The 25,964-nt window shown below is 35.8% G+C and overlaps 1 protein-coding gene and 1 long non-coding RNA gene across 3 annotated transcripts in view; both read right to left on the reverse strand.

Annotated features, from left to right (window-relative positions):
• Positions 1–3,353: 3,353 nt before the first annotated feature.
• The window catches only part of LOC149570119 (uncharacterized), a 38,315-nt gene continuing 15,704 nt past the window's right edge, over positions 3,354–25,964 (reverse strand). The window contains exons 3-6 of one of the 2 annotated variants that reach the window (XM_089822780.1): positions 15,002–15,170; positions 14,677–14,775; positions 14,248–14,330; positions 3,354–3,717 (exon numbers count right to left, since the gene is read on the reverse strand). In XM_089822780.1, the coding sequence (XP_089678906.1) occupies positions 3,708–3,717; positions 14,248–14,330; positions 14,677–14,775; positions 15,002–15,170 (361 nt within the window). In that variant the 3' untranslated portion in view covers positions 3,354–3,707. Of the gene's footprint in view, positions 3,718–13,668; positions 14,028–14,247; positions 14,331–14,676; positions 14,776–15,001; positions 15,171–25,964 lie in introns of those variants that run through there. The other variant, XM_089822779.1, reaches the window with a different exon arrangement.
• On the reverse strand, positions 12,095–12,896 carry LOC149570120 (uncharacterized). Its single transcript, XR_016361790.1, has 2 exons — positions 12,803–12,896; positions 12,095–12,695 (listed from the first exon to the last, which is right to left on the reverse strand). It is a non-coding gene; the product is annotated as an uncharacterized LOC149570120 (long non-coding RNA).

The following is a 25,964-nucleotide window of genomic DNA, read 5'->3' on the forward strand; positions in this document are numbered from 1 at the left end:
TGCGCCCACACACATCCTCCCCTCTCAGCAAGAGTTGAACCGCCATGTCAGACTTGATATTTATAGATGGTGTATCTCTGCGACTTAGTGTAACCCAACTGGTGGGTTACGCTCGAAGATGGCCTTTTACACAGAACACTTTCTGATTATCAAGGGTTGTATCATTGTGCCCCCTAATTACTTATCTCAGTGTTGGTGTCATGCCTTACGCATCTCTCTGAGCTCCTGTAGGGTTAGATCCCACCAGCTTCGAATTCAAACTGATCACCACATGCGTAGAGAGGACTGAAACTATCACTTGTGTACCTTGGGCAGAGCCAAGACGGAGATCCATTTGATCTTTCATTGTCCTTCCTACTACGAGATTTATGGGAGATTCTATTGCTTATTTAGGGAGTGTAACTCCCCCGCGACCTTCTTCAGCTACACAGACTAGAGATGCTTTGCACTATACCTCAGAGAGACTATGCAGCTCTGTGACCACACTTTACAGCTTTTATTCCCCCAAAGAGTGACCTTGGTTCAGCTCGTCATTGATTTCTTCTCTCTCTCGTCTCTAGCACATGGGACAAAGAGGCCTTCTAGTGCCACCATCACCAGTCACTCTAGATCTGTGAGACCTCGTAGTGGTTATACTCATCAGCGACACCCTTCCTACTCTTCTCGTTGGTAGTTTAGGGCTCCTACTCGCCCTAGTTAGTACCCTTCAGTGCTTGGCTTCTTTCTTCTAAGGAAGGACCCTTAGTCCTTGCCTCTTTCTTGTGCTCCTGGCATCTTCTTGTTTCTCTTATTTTTCCTGTTTGCTTTCTTTTCTTGGCACCATTTGGTGCCCTAACTGCTAGCAATCTTTTATCTTGTTCATTTTTCAATCCCTTAGACCTTTGCGGTCTCTCCTTGGACATTAATAAATTTATCTTATCTTATCTATCTTATCATATGCAAGTTATAAGATAATTAATAATATCCATTTTTGGGCTAAAGTTTGTAGATTACTGATTCACACCCCCCCCCAATTGGTATCAGAGCACAATCACTCATAAGAGGCTTAACAACTTGAGTAAGATCCTATGCATATGGAATAGTTACAGAAGAACCTAGAAGAAGCTCTTGAATAGATTGGCATTCCCACTAAAGAAAGAGATAACTTAAAAGAAAGATATGAAGATGCAAAAGACTACATTGGAAAGTTGAAAGACAAGATTGATCATCTCAAATCCAAAAAGGATCCTAAAGATCAAATTAAGGATACTGATGAAGTTTCAATATTGAAGAAAGAAAATGAGATCCTAAAACATGAACTAAAGATCACTGAACTGAAATTAAGCTTAAAGAAAGATGATAGCAAAATTGAGTCAGATTTGAAAACTGAGAATGTAGATCTAAGATCCCATCTTACAAAAGTTACATCTGAACTTGAATCCACCAAATTGGAATATGCAAAACTTGAGAAGTACAACACTATTGTGAAAGGAAAGCTAACCTAGACTAAGAAACAACTAGAAAAGTTATATTCCAGTAGTGAGAAAATTGATGAGCAAATATACTTTCAAAGACCTTATGATAAGACCAATCTATATTTTATTGGAGAAAAATCAGCTAAGAAATTTGAATCTAGAAAGGAACCTAGTCCTAAAATTCATTAGCCTATACAAGAGAAAGAAAGAATTGAACAAAGTTGAGCCAAATCAATTTGGAGACTGAACAAGTTGATCAACCTAAACAAATTGATGAACCTAAGCAACCTAAGCAAACTGAATCACCCAAGGAAGTGAGGTATGAGTTCAAAGGTAGATGCTTTGCATGTAATGAAATTGGTCATATGAAAAGGAAATGCACAGGTTAGTCATTTAAACATGATACTAATTTTTATTGTTATAATTGTCATGTTTTTGGTCATAGAGCAATTAATTGTAGGAAATCTAAATTTGATGTTAATAATAGCAATGGTAGAATGTTTGGAGGTACTAACCCTGCAAGAGAAAGGAGATCTAATGAATGAACTAATGGAGCAAGGAACAACATGGTATGTTACAAACGCAACAACTTTGGACATATACCCAGAAATTACAGAGCACATGTAAACCAACCTGGACCTAGATTTGGAAACAATGCACCAAAATGCCAGTTATGTAATAACTTTAATCATATAGAAAGATTTTGCAGAATGAACATAAGGAACAATATGAGGAATCCAAATTTCATAAGGAACACAAACATAAATGTCAGAAGGAATGATAGCACCAATGACAATCAGAAAGAGAGCTTAAACGAAAATGTAGAAAAATTCAAAGAGGTATTTGTCACAGCCAAAGATTCGTCCAGTTCACATGTAGTATTAGAAGAACAACCATTTGATGCAACTGATGAAAGATCGAAATCAACAATTGTATTTGATTCATCTTACTTGAATTGAGTACTTTAGATAAGAGATTGAGCATCAAAAATGTAAAAGTGATGACAAAGAGCGAGTTAAGGTTTGGGAAGTTAGTATGAGCTAAAATGTGATGATGCCAAGTCATGGTTAAGAGCACAAGATTTGGAGATCGTATGAGAGTGTGCAAAAGAAATTGAGTTGCTTGGTAACCAAAAACATTGTTTTGGTGATTGTGTGCTTACGCAATTAATGCAATGATAAATTGGAAGCAATTTGAGGTTGGAAATCGATTGATTGAGTACCTTCGATCATGCAAGAGTTAAGGAAGTGCTGTGGAGCGAGTTTAAGGCGAAAGTGAAAGAGTTCTCAAGTGCAAACAGATGAAACCTAGTTTCACAAAATTGAGGTATTTAATGAATTTTGAAAGCTTTATCTGTGAATTTGAATTTAGAATTTGTGGTAAACATGGATAGGAGTTTGATTCACAATGTTGACATTGAGGCTAAACCTAAGATCAAGATTAACCCCGTCACACTCTTAGAGGAAAACCCTACGGTAGTCTTCTCTATTATTCTAGACAGAGTATTACATTTGGGGTCCATTTGGTTGCTGGAATATGATTTGAGGATCGGCATTCGATATCCTTGATTTGGGATTCTGGAACTTGTAATCCAGATTATCATTATGGAATTTGATTTGGGACTGTTTGGTTCACAAGGGATTCGTTATAAGAATACACTTTTTCTCCGTTTGGTTGCACATTTGGATTTGGAATCTCTCAAAGCTATCAATCCTATATCAATTTTGGTTTCTCTTTCTCAAATCTAACTTTGACTAATCTAATTTGTTTTCGAGTTCTTATCTCTTTTTTTGAATTTCCTTTCATTTTTTGAGGTTACTTCAATTTTTTGTGTGTTTTTGAATGAATTGATACAATGTGAAATAACAAAATAAATACTGGAACACTAACTTCAGCAACTAATGCCACAAAATTGGAATTTCCTCAGATTTATTCAATTGAAAATAATGTCAAGAACGTCACAACAGGTGTATGGTTTGATTCAAAGCAATGAGAGTTATGTGTTCTTTCAGCATGTCCTGGAAATGCTTTAGCATCTCAATGCTGATATCATTAATTCTGATTTTTTACAACTGGTATTTCTACTTATGCCTGTGAAAATGCCCAGATCTACAAAAAAAGCACTGAGATAATTGATGTACGATTGGGAGTGGTGCCAAACCTTCTTGTGTAGTTGTGCAGACACAATACAGTGATCCAGTTGCTGAAAATGGCTGCTAATCTGCTCAGATCTGCAATCGATTGCTACCCAAGTCACGTTCGGCTGAGCGGGAAAAAAAAAGTCACATCAGGACCTCAAAAAATTTCCATTTTACCTTTTTTGTAATCCTCATTTTGGCAAAAAATGGAATTAAAATGAGGATTAAACCAATTCCATCTATTTAGATGGAATACCAAATCTTGGTTTTGGGGGGTAAATGGGCATACGGGATTCCACTTTTTCCCAGTTCCAATTCCATTTTTACATACCCAAACAACGGATTAGAAAATATTTGGAATTCCGAACCCCAATTCCATTTTAATTCCAGCTACCAAACGGACCCTTGAAGAATACAAGAAGCTATCTAAAAGAAAATTTGAAATAGTAGGTGAGGGAAGCATATCAAAAGAATTTGATCACATTTACAACTAGGACATGAGCTTTAAAAATGGTTATGAATAACTAGAACAAAATGAAAAGATTAAAGATCATATTTTCACATGACTTTGACAATGAGGATTGGGCAAAGGTCATATTGAGTAGGATTCATGGTGGAAAATTCAAGTTAGGAGATAATGTGGTAGAAATATCAACTAACCTAATTCATGAGGTGACTGGATTATGCAATGAAGAATCAATCCTAGTCAATGAAAATAATTTTAAGAAACTAGTGTTAGAAACCAGCAAGACTGAGTATAAGGGGAGAGGCATTGGGATAAGCAAGATAAAACAACATAATGTCAGATTTATATGTAGAATTATGACATCCAACATATGTGCTAGTTCCATAGAGGATGACATGGTAGCCAGATTCATTCATGCGGTCTACAGAATGTGTGTGGAAAGAGTTAAGGTCAATATGTATGAATTCTTGAGAGCACAGTTAATAGAGAACTTGGAAAGGATAAAGAGAGTAAAGAATAGTCAATTCAAATTTAGATCACTGATCATTTATATGTTTTTCTATTTGATTAAGAGATTTTCATTCCTATCTGTGACTGAATTGATTAACAGTGACAAGAGCACAATTGAGAAGATAACTAATGTATATATAAGGCATCCAGTTGATAAGATTAACAACAGTGCAGATCTTATTATGAAATCATTCCAAGTAGAGATGAGATAAAGATACAAAATTCCACCTTCACTTGTGAGGAAAATCAAGAATGATATTTATTTCATGGTTGATATTGATTTTACCTACAAAGAACCAACTGAACCAAGAATGACCTATGTTGAACCACTTAGTTATGAGGTTAGTGAGGAGCAAGTAGAGGGATATGTAGAAGTAATTCTAAAATCAGCTAGAGCTAATGAATTTGATAAGTTTGGAACCTATAAAGAAATTATGCAAACAACTACTCCAACTCAACTTGAGAAATCTTCAAAGAAGAAGGTAGAGGCTACAATGAGGAAAATCATGGAGGAAGCCAAAATGACACCAGAAGAAGTGGCAACAATGAGACAAACTGTTACTGGGATGAGACAGAGTGATCAAGAAGGAATTATGTATGTGATGCCACTTGTAACAGTTGGACCATCAGAAGGCATAGCAGTTGCAGAACCATAAGTAGTTGCATCAGCTATACCATATGTCGTAGTTTCTCAAGTAGAACATATTGTTGTACAACCAGTACTAAAGGATAAGAGTGAAGAGGAGGTCAGTTTAACAAAAGTGCAAACTGCAACCCCTCCCAACACTAGAAGGTCAGCTAGATTGACTGAAGACAAATAAGAATCAGCTGAGCCACAACCTAAGAAGAGGACTAAGAAGATGGATAGTAGACTAGGAAACAGAAGAAAAACCTTATAGGTAATTCAGTCAGCTGAATCCGATGAAGAAGAGGTAGAGGAAACAGAGGACAAGCCTGTTGAGAAGGTTGAAGCATAAGAAAAGAAAAGTTTGGGTAAGAAACCTTGGAAACCCAAAGTAGAATATCTGAATGTGTATATTATTGACAATAGCAATTTTGTATAGTTGAATAAGTATTATAGCTTGTATAGCAATATGGATAAATTGCAACTAGAGAATGTTGTAGTTAGGCACGTGATCCTAGCAAAATAAAAGATTTGAGGAAATACAGAAGGATTTTCCACATGACTTGTACAATAAACTAATTAACAGAAGAAAAATAGAAAGGGATAAGAAAATCAGAGAAAATCTTATGAGAAAATTTTGTGAGGTTAACACTAATGATGACATAGATAGAATAATGAAAGGTGTTGAACCTTTGTTGATAAACAAGAGGGGAGCAATTTTGTTGATGGGTGGCAACTATGAAGAGGTGAATAAAGAGACTAAATCGGCAATTGTGACATTCATGACATCCACACCCAACATTTCACAACCTAGCAAAGCTTTAGGGGGAGTCATCCCTATTACAGAAGTAAAGCAAACACCAGCAGAGTCTGCAACAGCAAAGAAGACATTAGAGTCTACAACAACAACAACATTGATGACAAAGTCAACTCCACAAGTATCCATTGGTATTGATACCATGCAGGTGGACAATACAAAGATCATTTAGATACTTCAGAGGATCCATTCAAAGACTATGGCACTAATGTTGGTAATTTGGTGAGCTACACCAACTCCAAGAATGAAGAAGAAGAAGAAAGGAAAAATAAAAAGGAAGAAGAAAATAAGAGAAAGAGGAAAAAGATAAGAAGAAAGAAGCAGAAGATAAGGAAAGGAAGAAAGATTAGAAGCATAAAGGAAAAAGAAACTTGAAGAAAATGAGAAGAAAAAGATTGAAGAGGACAGAAAGAAAAAAGGAGGAAGAACACAAGAGAATGGAGGAAGAGAAGAAGAAAATTGAGGAGGAAAGGAAGAAATTAGAAGAGGAACAAAAGAGGAAAGAAGAAGAAGAGAAAAAGAGGAAAGAGGAAGAAGAGAAAAAGAAAGAGGAAGAAGGGAGGAAGAAGAAAGGAAGAAGAAGAAAGGAAGGAGGAAGAAGATAAGAAAGTAAGTGCACCTAGTACTTCTAGAACATTCCTTGCACTAACAAAGCTGACAGGATCATATGATGATGATCAAACTGAGTTGATCTCATCACTTAGCAAGATAATAGAACAGAATAAGAAAGTCAAAAGCTTGTAGAATTGATTGATGGAAGTGATAGATAAACTATGGAATACTATTTTAGTGAAGACGACTGATCCAAATCCTTAAGATAGAGCAAAAGCTATAATTCAAGCTTTTGACACAGAATTCACAAATTTATCATACATTACAGCAGTTAAGGCAAAAACTATGCATGATGTAGAGATGTTCAAAAAGGTTTGTGGAAACATCAAGGAAGACCTGAAGAACCTTGATGAAAAGGTTAAGAATTTAAGACACTATCTGACTGAAGGAAAGATAGTTTATGGGAAGTGTGTTGGAGTGCACACATTAATCAGGCATATATCAGATGAACCAAATAGCAAGCTCAGAGAGCTTAAAGCATTAATGAAAGATGTACAAGATCCCTAAGTAAAGATTACAGATCTTGAGAACAAAACTAGTAAATTAAATCATGACATCAGGCTTTTAGAGCTATAGAAAGAGATGAAGTTGAAAAGATTTTCATTGCTAAGGGAACACCTTGCATTGAAGATTGACCTTGTATAGAGGCAGCTAGATGAATGTTTGTCAGTAAAGGCATCTTATGACAAGTTTGCCTATACAAATCTAGATGCAGTGGAGATAGCATCATATGCTCTTTTTGTAGTTTTGAGCGTCCCAAATGTAGTAAAAGAAAAATGGGATATGGAGTTCATCGTATTGATGCAGAACTTTCGTGATTGTTTTAATAGATTTCCAGCTAGCAGCAATCATGAAGTTATTGCAACAAATTTTTGACTTGTACATAAGTTTGTTTTGACACCTTTGTTATTGATGTCAAAGGAGGAGAGATAAGGAAAATTGTATGTGTAGTACATAAGTATATGTATAAAGGAGAAATAAGGTATTAAGTTAGGTGGACTAATGTAACAGCTAGAACTATAGTCAAAGGGGGAGATATAATGTATTTAGGAGATATAAGGAAAGACAATTAAAATGCAAATGATCCACAAGTTCTAAAATTTTGTAGATAAGGCCAAATTTTGTAAAGTTTTGATGCTATAAGTTTTTGAGACTCGGCAAATTTTCCCATATGTTGCCATCAATGCCAAAGCGGGAGATTATTTGCAATTTGGTGAAGGTAGATATTGGATGTTGTCATTTATGACAACATATCTTCAGTATGAAGATGGAAGACTTTGAAGACTCGGTGAAGGCATTCATACTTAGAAATTTGTCTGAGTATCATATAGTTTATCTGGCAGAACAAATAGAGTTTTGGTCAGTGCAGTTTGTTCAAGTACATTGGACACGTGTGAAGTTAGGTATGGGTACATGAGACAGTAAGGAACACATGGCCAAGTTCGCATGTCAGTACGATCAGTATGAAATGAGTTATGGGCAAATCACTAATTGCGATAATGTACAGGCAGAACAAAGCATGTCAAGGAATTGGATATTTTGGGTTAAGAAATTATTTTGTTTACCAGAATAATTACTTTACTAATTAGGGACGACATCTTAGATGTTAACCCCAAGAGGGCAAGAGTTAGTAATATATTTTGTAAAACGTGTAGAAGTTTGAAAGCTGACTGGATAGGAATATTATATTTGTAAAGGTATATAAGAAAATTGTAATATGTGAAGTTAAGAGAAGTTGTGAAGTGCGATATGATAATTTTTTTGAGATGTGAATTCTGATGTATGATCAGAGGTAGGTGAATTTTGTGATGAGCAACTAAAGCTATATCAAATATTGAAGATATCAGCAACAAAGTAAAGAGGCTTTTATATCTATCTCTTTGTATCAAGAAACTAAATTGTATATTGCATGTTTGGGCAATGGGCTCTTCTTGTATACATTTTGTATTTGTATATAACAACTCTTAACAGAGTTAAGGCTTCTAACAAGGACCGAGACACTATACGCATGTAATAGACTCCTAACATGGTCAATATCTTTAACCAGATACTTTTGATTAGTGGATCTTTTTGTGGGTACCCTCCCCATCGAGGTTTTCCCTTGGCCAAGGTTTCCGTAATTAAAGAAATATGGTATTATGAGTTCTCTTATTGCATGGTTATGTTTACCGTTTAGCATAATTAGTTTACTTTCATATACAAGTTATAAGGTAATTAATAATATTCAGTTTTGGGCTAAAGTTTGTAGAATTTCAAGCATTCTATTGATGTTGAAGACAACATTATGAAGCCCCTTCAGCTAGGCATGATCAAAGATAGCTTCACAAAGGTGCACTAAATCCCATCTCATTGATTAACCTTAGCCTACAAAAGGCGGGATAAAAAGCACCCTATTACTTCACTATTTGTCCATCAGGTGAAGCTGTAATCGAAATGATTCTCCTCCAAAGCTCTCCTAATAGCTAGCCAAGTCATATCATCCGCATTTTTGAGAAATCTACTCAACTGTTTAGGCTTCATAAAGCCTCGAAATAACATAACTCTGTCTTTAGAGGAAAGAAAAAGAATGATACCAATGTCCAAAATGAAATGTGGAAGGGCCAGCTAGGAGAGGAAACCAACAACAATCAAAAGAGGCAAACACATACACAAGGAAAAAGAAGGAATAGCGAGCATCATTGACATCTGGCTAGAAACCAATAAATAACAATAAGAAGCTTTTGGGAAACTCCAAAAGGTTCGGGAAACCACTAGAACAAAGAAGGCAAACAACCACTAGGCGCATATCAATTCTAAATGAGTTTTGCTGAAAAGATAGCCAGGAATAACAAACCATAATAAATACTACATAAAAGCCTTAAAATGAACTCTTGTATCAACATATGCAAAAGATAAAACCCAAGATACTTTTTACAATAGTATCTCTTATAATTAATTTTTGTATTTGTTCTTTCATTGTAATTTTATTATTATTTATTTTTAAATCTTATTTTATTCATAATAGATTATATCATATGTTATTATTTATATTATAGTAATAATATTATATTTTTATTTTTATTTTTTAATATTAATATTATTTTCATAATTTTTTCTTTTTCTTTTTTTAAAAAATTATTATTAAAATGGGAACATGACAATCTTCCCCTTCCCAAGACATCTATAACCTAGATCTCATTGTTCCTTGCAATTGAAATAGAGTTTCCTCCTCCTTAGGTCTTATTGCATTGCCTAATCCATTGGACTATTCTTCTAAAATGGCACCTTGCCCTTTCTTCTTATGCAGGTGAGTGCCTTAGGGCAAGTTTGATTCTTGGAAATTGATATAGATGTCACAAGCCTTTTCTATTACTTTGTGACTACAAAAGCAAAGGGTCTTGACCCAACCCCTCAAAGGATTCATCAAACCATCCATGAAGAGTACTATCAATCTCCTCTTTGAAATGACAGACACCAAAATAGAAAGTCTTTAGAATACAACAATATAGCTATCTAGAATCCTTTCCTTAATCATACCAACTTTCTTGAAATTGAGTTTTGGCTCCTTCTCATCAAATATGTCAATGGGTCTCTCTACGTAGTCCACATAGGAAGTGTTTTGATCATGCCCTATTTAAGCTATCTCACGGTGCTACCATTCATGAGCAATCCCATCCAAGTACAATGTTGCACACTTGATCGCTTCATCTTTGGGCATAGGGTTGAGCTAAAAATATGTGTCTGCATGTTGCATCCAAGCTCATGTCATTGATCTTCAAAATCCATGAAAGAAAGGGAGGCTTAGCTTCCCAATCTTCCACCTCAAATCATTCTTACAAGCTCTATACCTCTAGTGGGTAAGTGCCTCATCCTTAGGTCCATGCAGCATCTAGTTGTAATCCTCCATGAAACCAATCTTGCTTGAAATGCTCTTGCAACTCCAATGAGGGAGTATGATTTTCTTGTCGCTCAGTCCTCGAAAGGCAGGTCAACATCATTGGCCTTAAATTAGATGATTTGTGTGTGTTTCCTCCCATTGACTAAATTGTCACCATGACCATTGTTCTCTCAATTAGCTCCATTAGTCCTTATTTCTATGAAGTAGTTGAGAGTCTCATCAATCTTTTGTTGTCTTCTCGCCAACTCTCCCAAGATAACTATCATATCTACATGTATCTCCTATTATGTCCAAGGAATGATGCCTTCTCTAATAAACTATGTAGTCTTGTCTCCTCTCACTCATTAAAATATCCCCAAAAACAAACAAATATGCACTGATATACCAGCAATCTAATATTTCAATTGCATTTAGATTATTGCAATTGTTTATTACAAGCAAGATATGGCTCAAGAGACTTTGCGCCTTGGTCTTCCAACAATTGCTCTGCGTTGGTAATTGCAAATCATGATGGCACTGCTCCACAATGTGAATCACAAAGTTGACGTGGTGATGTGATCTTTGCTATTAGATCTCTGATTACTAAGTGATGTTATTGCCACTATTTGATAAATGTCACCTTAGTAACTCTGCCAATGTACCTTTTAAGTTGGGGATCTCTAATTGTGATCTTTAAATGCCTTCGCTGCTAAATATGTTTTTGATATATAAAATCACATATAGTAGATTTCCCTACTACCCCAATGAATATATAATTGCAAGGGATGGATTTGAATGTGTTGTGGTCTCCAAAATTGCAGCCATATGTATGAATGAATGTTGTTGTAACTATGCCACAAAGAAAGGATGGAATATATGTCATGTCCTCTTTGATTGCCAAGGAATGTATATGAATATGATTATGTGTCACTATCCCACTATTGCAATGACATATATGTTTGTTGCTCCTGCTATGAATGGGGCTGATATGCCAATGCAAATTACTGTTATAAAATGATAACCACTAGATCACAAGATATAAAAGTGTGAAATGTTGATAATGTTGTGAATATGTCATTCCAATTTGATATTGAAAAGACTTCACCAAATCAAGATCAATAGCAGACTAGGGAGGATATCTCACCTCCGAAACTACAATCTCCTAACGAATTCCACTATGGAATTGCAAAGACTGATGAATTCAAAAGCTGATTGATGATCACGAAGCTCTCCCAAAGTCAATATAAGATATCCAAAGTAACTCAAAACAAGCTAATCCACTAGCAAGGAATGGTGCCACAATTGAAATTGAGATAGGTTTGCACCAAGGAAGAGTAATGCACAAGTGTGCCACCCAAAATGGATCCTCTTCCAACAATAATATCTCATTGAGAACTGTATGAGCTAAAAACATAAATTATGAATTAGTTCCCTGCTTGAGGGACATGACAAGGCCCGTCCCATTATCGGTTAGCCATCCAAATACACGACTTCTGAACATGTTGGACCAACTGGCAATGTATTGGTACAGTACAAGGCGGGAGAATCCCCAAAGGAGATGTCCTAGCTCCCAACTAATAACCACACAGAAAAAGAATAAAAATAATAGAAAGATTTAGATCCAAAACAACATCAATTCTCATAGAATCATAGGATTTGCATCTAACATGCCCAAATGTAAGGCCTTCTAGGTTATAGCCAAATACAAAGCAATTGCACTAATAGTTCTGCAAGTCCTCGCAAGATCCAACTCTAGCTAACCCAAAACCACAATCTGGTAGAAACCCCAAGAAGAATCTAAACTTGTGCTCGCAAGCCACCAAGCAACCTTCTTGTTTCCCAAGCACACACTTAGCTACTAGCTCTATTAAACTTTTCTCCTCTCAGCTACTCCATTCTGAATGAATCATGACTCTAGACAAGACAAGACCCTCTGCTTAATACTAAACCAAGCTATAGGTCAGCCTAGCAAGTTTCATTAATAGACACTCACATTAAATAAACTCTCAAGCCACAAGTCAGCTTTCAATAGACATTAAATACATAAAATAACTAAATACTTAGGACCAGCCCCAAGTTTACAATGTATAATTAACCCATATGACAACATAAAAGTACACGCCCTTAGGCATAGGTCCATGTGCCACCAACTATCCAAATCCAAGACGCATAAGCCAACTCCCTCAAATCGAAGCTCGCGAACACAATCTCCAAGGTCTGCCAGTAAATCAGGAACACATTACCAGCAGCTACCAAAAAGGCTCTAATTACAATACAATCACTCCAAACTTTATACAAACTTAGGACAAGGTTCCCCAATGCACCTCAAAAACATCCCCAACCGTGTGAGCCATCGATCCACAAAATCCAAGCTTGATGTTTCTGCATACAGGATTGCTGAATACCCTAGGATGCTCCTGCATCATGTACCATACTAGGTTGTAATGGCGTGGGAAAAAATTAAAATTTTTGGGTCGGCAATTCAATTTCTAGCATGATGGTATTTTTCTTTTGTTTTTTTGGTCCACATGGACCACCAAAGCTAGCCAGCTCCAATAAGGGTGCTTCTCCCCTATCCATGTGCAATTTACTATAACTATTTTAAAATTGCCATAAAAGTGTCATATCAAAGATATGTAAATACTAAATAGTTTTTAAGATTCGCTAGTTGTTTTGATCTGAAACATGTTATAGTAAAAACAAAAAAGGAGGACTTGATTGAGAAAAACAGAGCAGAATTGATCTGAGTGATCTGTCATTGATCTGAGTGATCTGTCAAAATAAAAGCCTCTCTGATAAGTGTATAGAGGAGCAATGGTGCTTACAGAGTACAAAGACAAAGTTGCTGCTGTCCCACCAACATGAAGGCATAGGTGCTAGAACTAAATTCTTTTTAAGGAAAATAGATATAATAGAATTTAATTTAGTATATACACAAATCATTGAAAATCGAATGAAACTGGCCAAAGGTCTAATATCAGCAAACTTTATCAGTTGGGTTTTGCCTTTGGCCAAGTGGCATCCCATCAGCACCGCAACTGGTTGATAAAAAGGTTTAGCTAACTGCTGAAAAAAGACAATCTTCTACAAGTAGGCCAAAGATTTGAAGAAGACTAAACCTAAGTTATAATCTATTGCAATTGGATAGTAACAAGTAACTACAGATATCTCTATAGCGGTGCATTAGGTATTCAAGTAAAAGTTATTCCATATATTTCTTCTAGCTTTCTACCCAAAAAGGATGTCTCTGTTATATGTTTGTCTTTCATGTGCAAGAATGTTGTAATTCTGTAAATTGTATCTGGTATATGTTTTCCTACACAAAATATTCAAGAACTCTCATTTTTGTTCAAAATCGGTCATAGTTGTATTCTGACATATGAAGAGATTTGCTCCTGAATGAAAACAATTCAGATGATCTATTACATTCATCTATCCTGCTCATTGGCGACTTCAACATATGGAAGTGGTGGACGCAATACAAGGTACAATGCAGGGCCCAGATATGGAATCAATGTCAGTGGTAGTAACCAAGAACCTTTGTTTAGCCTGTCAAACAGGAAGCAGGAAGCACTAATATTCAATAAAAACTATCTGAAAAAAAATTGGCCTGGTAGCACCAAAGAATTTCATATAGAAATGACTGATTTTATTAAGAATATTTACAAGCAATCTATAAACAAAGCTTAAGTTCCTAATGTTTAGATATCAATCTGCATATTAACAATACAAAACAAAGATGTAAGTAATGGGTACAAAGAATGCTTACCAGTTCCGAAATGTCATGTCATTGTAGACCCAGAAAGGACACAGCGTTGAGAGTGTCAAAAAATCAATACATGTTGCATGAATCTGCAAATGATTATGGACTGGTTTGGTAAGCACAAAAGACTTCAAAGAAAAACATACACAAAGAAAACACGATGAATGATATTTCCAGCTAATTGAGCAAATTACAGGGCACTTGTAAGATGCATCTATCCATCTATCTAAAAAGGCCCGTCTTACAAGACTAGATGCAAAGCAACATATATTTTGAAATTTTTCAAGTATCATGTTAAAGAATATAAACTTTCTTTCCAAATTCAAAGCAACTGATCCAAGTTAACATTTTCCAGTTATGCCCGTGCAAGACATGCCCCCAGTTATGAATGCCCAGCATTTGGTAGCAGAAATAACTGTAAGGAGAAAAACATACAAACTTGCTTTCTCTAAAATACTGATAAAACTCCTTCCATGCATCTCCTCCTGCCACTCCAGCATTTATGGTCAAGAAGACTCCACCAAAAACCAAGGCCTGTGCACATGCAGTTCAGTATACACTCATTTGTACTGTCCAGATCAAAGGAAATTCAGGACAAGAAAAATGGAAGCTTAAAAGACCTCCAAAATACTGTCAAGAAAATTCATCTCAAATCCATACAAAGCATTAGGTTTATATTAGTTCCAATAATTTGTGTTCAATTTTAAACAAATTTTTAACTACTATTTTAGGCATCTTGCAGATCTTCTACAAATATTACCACTGCAGTTATTTTGGACTCAAGAAAGTTCAGCGGCCAGTGCTCGCATTCTGACTTTTCCACTGCAGGAGCTGGTGGCTGCCACAGAACGAAATATGGTATAAGAGCATATGCACCCCCAAAGCATGACAGTACAAGGAATGGCCAAGCAGGAACTTTGCTCTTGGAACTGCATTCTCAGATGGTTTAAAAAGAAGTTCAAATATCAGCCATCAGATTTATAAATCAAGATTATTTGTAATTTTGCTTTTGCTTCAACAAGATATAATATATTAATATCCTTCCAAATTTCATTAAGTTTCTTTCAATAAATGTTGAGCTACCCACACACACGGAGTTTTTTGTTTTTTGTTGAGTGCCTTACTCTACCTCGTTTAAAAACATTTATCTCACATATCTCATATTTGCAGCATGTGTAAACTTTGGCGCATTCTATTATTTGACAAAATTCATTTCAATATTTACTGAAATAAAAATGCATCTAGAATCTATACATAGCCATGTAAACTTTAACATCAGATTTATTTGAGGGTTTGCAAAAACATTATTCATCAACTAAAATGGTCTACATGAAAAAAGTATTCCTCTTGGAATAAAATAATTACTAGTGTAAGAAACTAGTACGAGCTCAAGTCTACAGGACAATTCTGACTCTTAAAGACTAATAATATGAGATTTCTGCAAAGACTCCTAAAGAGATGTTTGGTGTACAGAGTGCTGGATTTTACTAAGGTTTCAAAGATAAAATTCATTTGGATTAATAAACTTTTAGCTGGGATAAGCACCGCCTGAGCGATTCAATTAAAGAAAATGAAGAAAAGAGACAGTATCCAACAAATTGATTACAAGTGGAATATCGTTTTAAGAAAATTTTGTCTGCCAGCCGCTACTAGATACCAAACAAACAATTAACGTTGACCAATTAAATATTTGGCGATTATAGGCATTATTGGTCCAGAAAGGCACTGAGGGGACAGCCCTTGTCCTGTAGGAACATTTTCATACTTGTACACCTGTCCCCATTCTCGACTTAAGTGTTGGAAATTTGTTGCAGCTGTTTAAGTCGGCACTGGCTTCTTATTAGTTGATAATTTGAGTTCTGTCCCCTCTCCTGTTGGAGAAAGAGGTTGCGTCTTCTTGTTTTCTAGTATATAAACCAGAGGGTTTCTGCCAGCCTAACTTTGCAAATAGCTACACGTTAGCCGATAATTTATTTGAACTAATTTGGAGTTTAGCTTCAGTATACTCAGAGAGCATAGCTGAAATTCAAACTTCTTTATAATGTTTGAAACATTCAATAGCTTTGACCGGGAAAATTACCCAACATCTAGGAATTTCGGATAGCTTGGCATGATGGTGTTTTTTAGGAACAAATAGATATGTCTATTATGAAGAAGAAGATTCTAAAATTAGATCAGCGAGATAATTTAAAATAGTAAAATGGAGGTATTCTTGCAGTGTTTAAATGTGACGGCCTCTGAGAGTTAGTGTGAAGGTGGATGCACTGTTTCCTGCTGCCTGAGTGATCATTTTCAGCATTAGTCATAGAAATGTCTTCTTCAGTGCATGCAGATTATCAGGACAGCTTCCATGAGTATGTCCATGTGTTAAATAGGAAGCTTTAGCAATTTATTGTCAGATAATGAATTTGCAATCTTTCTGTTCAGATTTATGCTCCACTTTACAACATTTCTTGGTTACGCACCCAAAGAGTGCCCAAGAACAGTATGGTGTATATCATTTAGCTCAGCATAAGGATGAAAAAGTTTAGCTTTCCTAGACTGGCTGATCATGGTTCTCCAGCTTCTAAAAGTAAAAAGATTTAGTTTGTGTCATCTCGTCAGATGGATCCCTCCCTTTGAGGCTGTGGTGGTGTATATTATACCAGCAAAAATCTTTTAGGGAATAAATTGGCAAACCGGAGGGATTTAATTTTTCAAAAAAATGGGATTTGTTTTTTAAAATGTTGAAAAGTGCAGAAAAAGAAAATAAGCGAAAGAAAAGCCTTTTACATTTAAATTTGAAGGTATTTTAATAGCATTAGGATATAGAGAGGAAATAAAAAAGAGATTATGCCCCATGAGTTGTGGAACATAGATTTTCTCATTTATGTTCCAAACAGCAATTACATCACATTGCATTGGAAATGAGACAACTGCAGACAAAACAAAATTATTTTGACAAATGGGGATGTATAAGATGGCAACCATATAATATTATAATCTTCCCTTTATTTTAAATGGTAAGATTAACATGTCTCTTATACTTTAATAACTCGTAAGATTGGTTTTGAACCAGTACAGATTTGTGAAAAGGAAAAACCTATTTCATATCAATTTGAAATGTCTCAAATTTATGAGTACATATACCATCAATCTTGGCCTCACGTGGCCTGTGTCATCCATATAAGGTGGAGTACCTAGTGTGGTGTCCTGTCACCATTCTCAATCTTGCCACTTCTATCATGATTCCAGTGGTTGAACATCCTTATGCATCCATTTACCATGGTAGAGATCATGAGGAACATTCACAACAGGGTGCCTAGATAGTCCATCCTTCCTGAGCTCAAAGACAGTCTCCTTTGTCCCTCTTTGGGCACATGGTACTAATCAATCACATACCATCAGATGGCATGCTTAGAAGGTGAAATCATCACTGTTTTCCCATCTTTGATCCCTCATTTTCCCTACCATGGCTGATTGCAGAAGTCAAAAAGCATACATAGTATTTCACACATAAATCAAATATTAAATAATTCCTTGTCCGCAATGAAATCCATATTAAATCAAAGGTATGCAGATATCTGTATATATGTCTGTTTGTATATCTATATATAAACCATCACATACTAATATCATATTCCTGAACTGCATACATAACTCAATAGAAAACAGTCATCAATGGATTCATCATGCAATGTATGTGACCCATGACACTCATACAAATAATCACAGATCTGAATTCATTATCATTATTTGTCCTTTCTCCTTGATGCCTTTTCCTATCCTTTGATGCCTTCCACTCATTCAATTTCTACTTTCTATAGTTGTGAAGAACCATGAGTCACAACCTTTACTCCTTCCCAAGAGACCTGTCTTCTCCAAACACTCTATTGCTTCCTCAAGACTAATCGTACCTCTTCGTTAATATTGTGAATGTTGCTTAATGATTGCTTAAGGACTAAAGATCCCTAATTGTGGAGTCTCTTGGTTCACAACAAAGGAAAAAATATTGTGGAAGATGAATCCCTTAATCAGGCTTCATGATTGTAGGAAACTGTTAGGTCCTATTAATAAGACAGTCTCCATACTGTCAAATCATGGACATGACAGATTTGATTGGTTCGATGACTGTATGATTAATAGAGACTGATTGAATTGAAGCAAGAGTTGATTTCTGGCCTGATTACCTGATTCCCAATTAATGTTTGATGGATGATTGAATGATTTCCTTTGATTTGATAACTTGATTTATTAGTGGATGATGATAGAATGAATGTGGGGTTCATAGGTTGATGAGTGATAACTGAGTGCGTGCTGATTTGATGTATTGGTGAGTGATGATAGATGAGTGATCCTTGAGTGCTTTGAATGATTTATCCTTTATATATTTTTAAGTAAAGGGTCACCAATGTTGCCTTTGAGAATAATGTATTATGTCCCAAATTGATCTCCCTTGGATCCTTAATGTATTATTTCCCAAATTGATCTCCCTTGGATCCTCTTCTCAAATGAAGTTCTTCTCTTTTATATCTCCTCTAAGTGTAGATTGTCACACCCAATCATTTGTTAATACCTTATGAAAAGGTCACAAGCTTTGATTATAAAAGATACATTTGTTTGACAACAATTGCAGCTCCTTTTGCTTCTTATTTAATCTTCACCTATCTCTTACCTCTCAAAGCTGTCTTTACTACTTTTTAAATCTGCGAAAATCTCATTTAAGATCTGCACTCGTCTTCTTCTAGATCCATGACTTGCTTGATTAGGATCTCTAAATTGGATGAAGCTAATTCTTCACACTCCAGATCAACAAACATTGTCACTCTCAACCAGAACAATATTGCAAACTCAGTATCCTTGCACTCGTCAATTTACGAGTAATGGACTGTTTTTTAGTGATAAATGTAATGGTAACTATATATTTTATAATGAAAATGGAGTTCACAATATACAGGCAATAACGTTACAATGTTTCTAAAAGAAACAAGCATAAACAGAAGTTAGAAATAGAAATTACCTAACCTAACTTAGATGACCATTGAAGAAACATTACTACATTTTAATACCCCTCCCCCCTTAATGGTCATCGTTCTAACTACTCTTCAGAAGACAGACTACAAGTCTTTTGGTCACAAAAGAATAGAAGGCTGCACCCTTCTAGTCGTAAATGCATAGAACGCTCTGCAAAATGAGCTTGTTGTTGAGACCTTCCCTGAATCTGCAGAGCTTCTGCGAATGACCTAACCAAAATCTTTCCAATTCGATGTTCGGTAAACAAAAAAAATGTCCCTCCCTGTAGCCAGAGACATCAAGAACAACTTCTGAAAAAACTATAAAACCTTACAGTAATTTTTCATGGAAAAAATTAAAAAACCCAGAAATGATGTTTAAGTAGAAAATCAAAAAAACTGAAACATAAATTTTGAGGAGAAAAATCGATCAAAATCCACTGACAATTTTTTAGGGAAAATTGTGAAAACCTGGACACTGAAACATCAATCATAATTTTATGTGGAAAAAAATTAAAAATCATAAAACCTCTTGCAGACAAAGATTCCACAACTTTTGCTTAAAAAAATCATGCAAAAAACGAAAAATGCATGATCACAAATTTAAATTTTGAGGAAAAATCAAGCAGAACTCAGATATAAGAAAAACTGAATAATATTTTTTGAAAAAGAACTATAAAACCACCGTTAATTGTTTATGGAGAAAAATTAGAAAAACCAAACACTAATTTTTTATGGACAAAAATTAGAAAACCTACAGCACACAAGGCATGAATCCATGGAATCCTAGTCGCAGGTAACAAAACTCCTTCACTGTGAGCAGCAAAAATGCAAGTATGTCTTTTGCATCTAAAATATGAGCAAAGAAAACTCTGAGACATTACAAAGAAAAAATGCACAAGCAGAAGTACAAAGGTTATTAGTTTTTCTTTCAGGCCAAAAAGAAAATGGTCTAAAAGAAAAACTACCACAAACAGGTTCAAAGAAGATGACGTTGTCATAGGTTGATCCACAGTGTGTAGGGGTATAGAACTAAGGAAAACCAAGAATCCAAAATTTTCATTGTTTTTTTTGTTTTTTCTAGGTCCTAGTAATTTGCATTTTTGAAGGTCTTTGGAGCATAAGTGGGTGTTGAGACTGTCATCTATCCCTAAAATTGGGTTTTTGTATGAACTCTATTTTAGGGACTATGACTAGATTTATTAAAGAGCTTTTCAGTGCAAACGGTTTTGAGTTTCAAGCACCGAATCAAAAGTTATGATGACACCAAGTTGGGGTGAATAAATTCCTAGTTTTTTTATTAGTATTTTATAATTTTATTTGTTTTTATTACAGCCAACTATTCATTTCGAATTTTTATGGCTGTGGTGACCTTTGATGTTCAACTAATTGTATATATTCTTACAGCTTTGAATAATACAATGGTTTTTTAGGGAATGCATACAACTCTTTCACAAGTTTTCAATTTTTATTCCAAATTGAACGTAATATCTCAAGCTTTGTTTCACACCAGATATTATTGCTTCAACCCATATCTTAATTCAAATCAGTGGTATCAGAGCAGGAACACTCATGTATGCCAATTCACACAAGGTCCTCCTACCAAAGATTAGGATTGGATACAATTTGTCAGAATACCCTCCTTTGAGATGTACACAATTAGATGTCAAACAATTCATCAGACGCTATTCAGAAAATGGTGGAAGAGGCTTTAAATAAGTAACAAGAAGAGATGATGAGTCAATTTTCACGCCTTTTACAGAGTTGGCAACCCTTTGGGTCAGGGAAAACATTTCATGGAAATACCTCTTTCAAAGTGCAGGTAAATTTTGATATCCCAAGCTTTGAAGGAAAAGTTGATGTTGATGTTGTTGATAATTGTTTATCAAAGATGGATCAATACTCTCTCTATAAATCATTTCTCCAATGCAGATAAAATAATATTTTCTCTGCTGAAAGCTGAAAGTCGTGTGAAAATAGCATGGAAAACTAAAGTTGTAAATGATGCAGGAGCATCTTGCATGGGAAATTATTTTATTTTTTAAAAAAAAAAAAAATTGGATGAGAGAGAAAGTGACGAAAATTAGAGGAAATAAATAAATAAATAAAAAAGGAAAAAGGAGAAAAAGAAAAAAAAGAGGAATTTCTATTTTCGAGGTGCATAGATGGCATAATAGAAAAATAAAATAAAAATGGTTGTCATTCCATTTATCAAGGTGTGTGGGTAGAATTCTAGAAGTTATGAATATTGTAGAAGGTTATGGAAGTTGTAGAAGGTTGTGGATATTGTGTAGGAGGAATTCTAGAAGGTTGTGGATAAGTCATGCATTGGGTGGTAAGTGCCTATTTAAGCAAGGCATATGAGCATTTCTCATCAAGCTCGAGAAGGAGAAGCTTCAAGGTGGAAGCTGGAAGGTGTGAAGGCTTTAAGGTGTGAAAGAGAAGAAGGAAGTGAGGAGTGAGTTTTCTTGAGTCTGTGGACAGAGCGCCGAATGTGAGGCAGTTTACAGCAGGATTGTGATGGCATTGTGAGTGTAGATAGAGCGCCGAATGTGAGGCAGTTTACACTTGGATCTTGGATAAAGTTGGAGAAGAGCTAGTGACTGCAGTTTAGAAACAAGGAGGTTGCTTGGTGGCTTGCGAGCACAAGTTGAGATCTTGGAGGTTTCTACTAGAGTGTGGATCTGGACTAGCTTGGGTTTGGATTGGATTTTGAGAGATCTTGCAGAAATGTTATTGTAATTGCTATTGGATTTTCAAGTATAATAAAATTGCTTGGGAAGTATTTTGTCATCTCTTTGTCTCCTTATTGTGGCATTTTTGGTTGTGAGTTGGTAGGGTGGTGTGGCCCTTCATCAAGTGATATTCGAGCGTACCTTCATTAGTATATAGAGATAGAGGATTATCTATTGGAGAAGGATTAGGAATATCCTCTAATAACAAAGCCCACTGATGCAGGAGCATCCTAGGTGCAAGAGCAATCTTGCATCACCCAAAAATATTTCCTTTTTGTTTCTTGCATAAAGGTTGTCTCAGTGCAGAGTTGTTGTTTCTGGAAGCTTACTACTTAGTAAGTCAGCCATACAAGCTCAGAATGTCCTAATTTCAGTGGTGGATGTTCATCTTGGATATATCAGCCTATCAGTTGAGGCTCAATGCCATATCATGAGTATTCGTGGATTTATTGCTATATTTTGGTGTGCGATTTTGGTATAAAAACTTCAGGCTCAGAGTTGAAGGCCTTGGAGGCCCCGAATGGGCTCTGAAATGGGTCAACAAGATCTTGCACTAGTCAAGCCTTGTAGATCAAAACCTGAGGATTTTGAAAGGTGGCTATAATAGCCAATCAAAGCAACAATTCAAAAGTTATGGTCTTCCGAAGATGGGCCGACCAAGATTTCCAAAATAAGCATCAAAATTGTATCGGAACGACTCTATATGTAATTTTATAGTTAGTCAGTCTCAAGGGTTAGGGTTTGATGTCTCGAAACTTCCCGAGCAGTGTAAAAATGCCTATTCAAGGAATACCTATACATTGTCTGGGACAACTCTGGGTGATAGTTCACAGCTCTGTGTTGCAAATTATTGGGAGCACCCTTCATCACCCACATGGGGAGAATTTGTGGAATATATAAATGAAGCATACTTGCCTAAGGATATATATGAACAAAAATGTATAGAATAACAGTTACTTCAACAAAAGAGGGATCAATTTATGCAAGATTACTCCAATACATTATTGATGTTAAAGGATTGTTGTAAGTGTAATGACACTACCTAATATTTTTGGTATGTGTTTGCCAAGTGCAAATCTGAATGCATATATTTAGTAGAAGAGACATGTCTCTATGTTAATCAATATTGGTTGTGGTAAGTTAATTTGCATTAGACATTATTAACAACAATATATATAATTGTTGATGATTAATCAAATGCAATAATGTTTAACCAATAACCATAGGGGTATTAACTCTAGATCAATTCAATCCAACTGAAGCTACAACATTAACACTCCCTCTTAGCTAGGGAGGATTGTTATAGAACACATTATGCTTTCAAACATATAGATAGATATCATCTCAATATGATATTCTTAGAATGACATATTTAAGGATATCAACATATATCCATCAAATCAAATATACTCCCACTGATGCTATTTCATCAACATACATTCCATGCACTTTCAGCAAAACTTGGTATTCAATATTCAGAGAATCATTGAATTCTGAAATATCGCAATGGAATTCATAGATATATTCAAACCAAGATGGAGTTATTGAATATTGAGACATTGGCAACTCCTTTCAACTATGCTACAAAATTGAAGAGAAATTCAAGTAGAAAGGGAAGAGAGACTTCTTTTGTGAAAATTCAATGACAGAAATACGAGGAGAGGAAGTTGACCTTGAATCATCACCAATTGATACTTTTGAGAAATAGGAGGATGATCTGATCATACAAGCAAACCCGTAGCCATGGTTGCAATTGCCAAAGTACTGCCTCACAAAGATGAAGAGTGATTGTTCCATTCACGGATGTGAGTCGATGGAAAGCCTCTATATTTTATTGATGACAGTGGTAGCCAAAAGAACTTAATCTCTAGGGACACAATCAAAAGACAAAATTTGAAAATAACAAGACACCCACAACCATACTCCATGGGATGGGTAAATGAGGGGCAAGATATTCAAATAAAGCAACAATGTCATCGACCATATTTAATCAAACCATTCAAGGATGAAGAAATATGTGATGTGGCACCTTTACATGTATGTGATGTTTTGTTGGGGCAGCCATACATGTGTCAAGGGCATAGGGTGTATGAATCTAAACAATGCAGCGTCACAATCAAGCATAATGAAAAGAATATCGAATATCAAAGGTATGTCCAGCACAATTTTTTTCTTTGATTAGTGCTAAACTTTGTAAAATTTGATTGCTTTAACTAGAGCTTTTGCTCTACTCAGGGCTCATCCTAAGGAAATAAAGTCAATTGTCCTTAATAGACATGTTAAGGTGGCCACAATAGTAAGCCAACAAAATCAAATGGATAAAATTTTGAAAGAATATCGCAATGTATCAAAATCACCAATGGGGACCTGAACACACTGTCAAGTCAACCATTGTATTGATTTAATTCTAGGGACATTAGTTAATTCTAGGAACATTACCACCACATGAGCCAATATATAGGAGGTCGGTTTTGGAAAATGATAAAATCAAGAGACAAGTTCAAGAGTTGGTCCAGAAGGGACACAATAGGCCAAGTGCTTCACCATGTGATAGTCCAATTATTCTTGCTAAGAAGGAAGATGTGACATGGAGACTTTGTATTGATTACAGGGCATTGAACAAAATCACTGTGAAAAATAAATATCTAATCCTTGAATTGATGACTTCTTCGACCAACTTAGGGGGGCAAAGTTCTTTGCAAAAATTGACTTGAAATTTGGATATTACCAAGTACCAATTAATCTAGCAGATGTGTGGAAGACTACATTGAAGTCCAAGGAAGGTTCGTTTGAATGGTTAGTTATGTCTTTTGGTTTAAAAAATGCTCCTGCTAAATTTAAAAGGTTGATGAATGATGTCCTCAGACCATCCATAGATTCTTTTGTGGTTGTTTATTTTGATGACATAATTATCTTTAGCAAAACTTGGTCTAAGCATTTGCAACATGTTGAACAAGTGCTTTCAAATCTATAACATAGACTCTATGCCAACATTGAAAAGTGTTATTTTGGTACATAGAGCATTCAATACCTACATTGTGTCACTGTCAATAAGGGTGTTCACGTTGACCCAACAAAAATACAAATAATCAAAGATTGGTCATCTCCTAAAAATTTCACATAGCTTTGCAGTGTCTTGGGCCTAGCCAACTTATATCGTAGATGTCGTTGGTAGAAATTGTGTATCAGCCGACGGGTCCCTTCGGGAAGGAAATTGGGTATCAGCCGACGGGTCCCTTCGGAAAAGTTCTTGTTATGTAGCCGACGGGTAAATAGTTTGTAGCGGACATAATGTATCTGGCCGACGGACTCCTTCGGGAAAGTTCTTCGGAAAGTATTTATAACCCCTTCGGGAAGCATTGTATTCATCTTATCATCAAATATTATCATGGAAGCATAATGTAATGTTCTGGCATATGCGAATAATAAAGAGAAGTTTTCTGCTGTTCAAGTTCGTGTTCATTATCTGTGTGCAATTCTTAATTAACTTATGAGGTAAACATTTGGCGCTGTTGTCCGATGGACCTGGTACACAGGCAGGCGGATATGAATTAAATGCCGAATCAGTTGAACAAAGATAAGAGTAAGTTGAAGGAAAAAGATGACATACGTGTTGCGCAGGAAAATCTAATTTTCGCTCAGCAGATAGAGCATCGAAGGAGATTTCAGAAGATTGCTGATGGAAACAAGAGCACGGAAGGATTGTTGAAGGAGACTCGACAACGGCTTGATTTGGTGGAAGAAGCGAGGGAGGAGTTTTTGAACCTGCATACGCCACGGGAAGAGAATCCTGACGGAAGGAGATCGACTCGCACGGCTCGGAGTGCCGAGGGAGCACGAGCATGGAGTGACCTCTTCGTCCGAGATATACTTCCGGAACGAACAACTTCGGTTGATGAACCCTCTTCTTCACCAAACAGCGCGGAAGTCGAAAACAGCGTGGGTGTAAACAGTGCGGAAGTCGAAAACAACGCGGGTGTTGAAAACAGCGCGGAAG

The sequence above is a fragment of the Cupressus sempervirens genome, chromosome 3 (genome assembly GCF_028749045.1).
Source record: "Cupressus sempervirens isolate cs-2001-9-10 chromosome 3, ASM2874904v1, whole genome shotgun sequence".
NCBI lineage: Eukaryota > Viridiplantae > Streptophyta > Pinopsida > Cupressales > Cupressaceae > Cupressus > Cupressus sempervirens.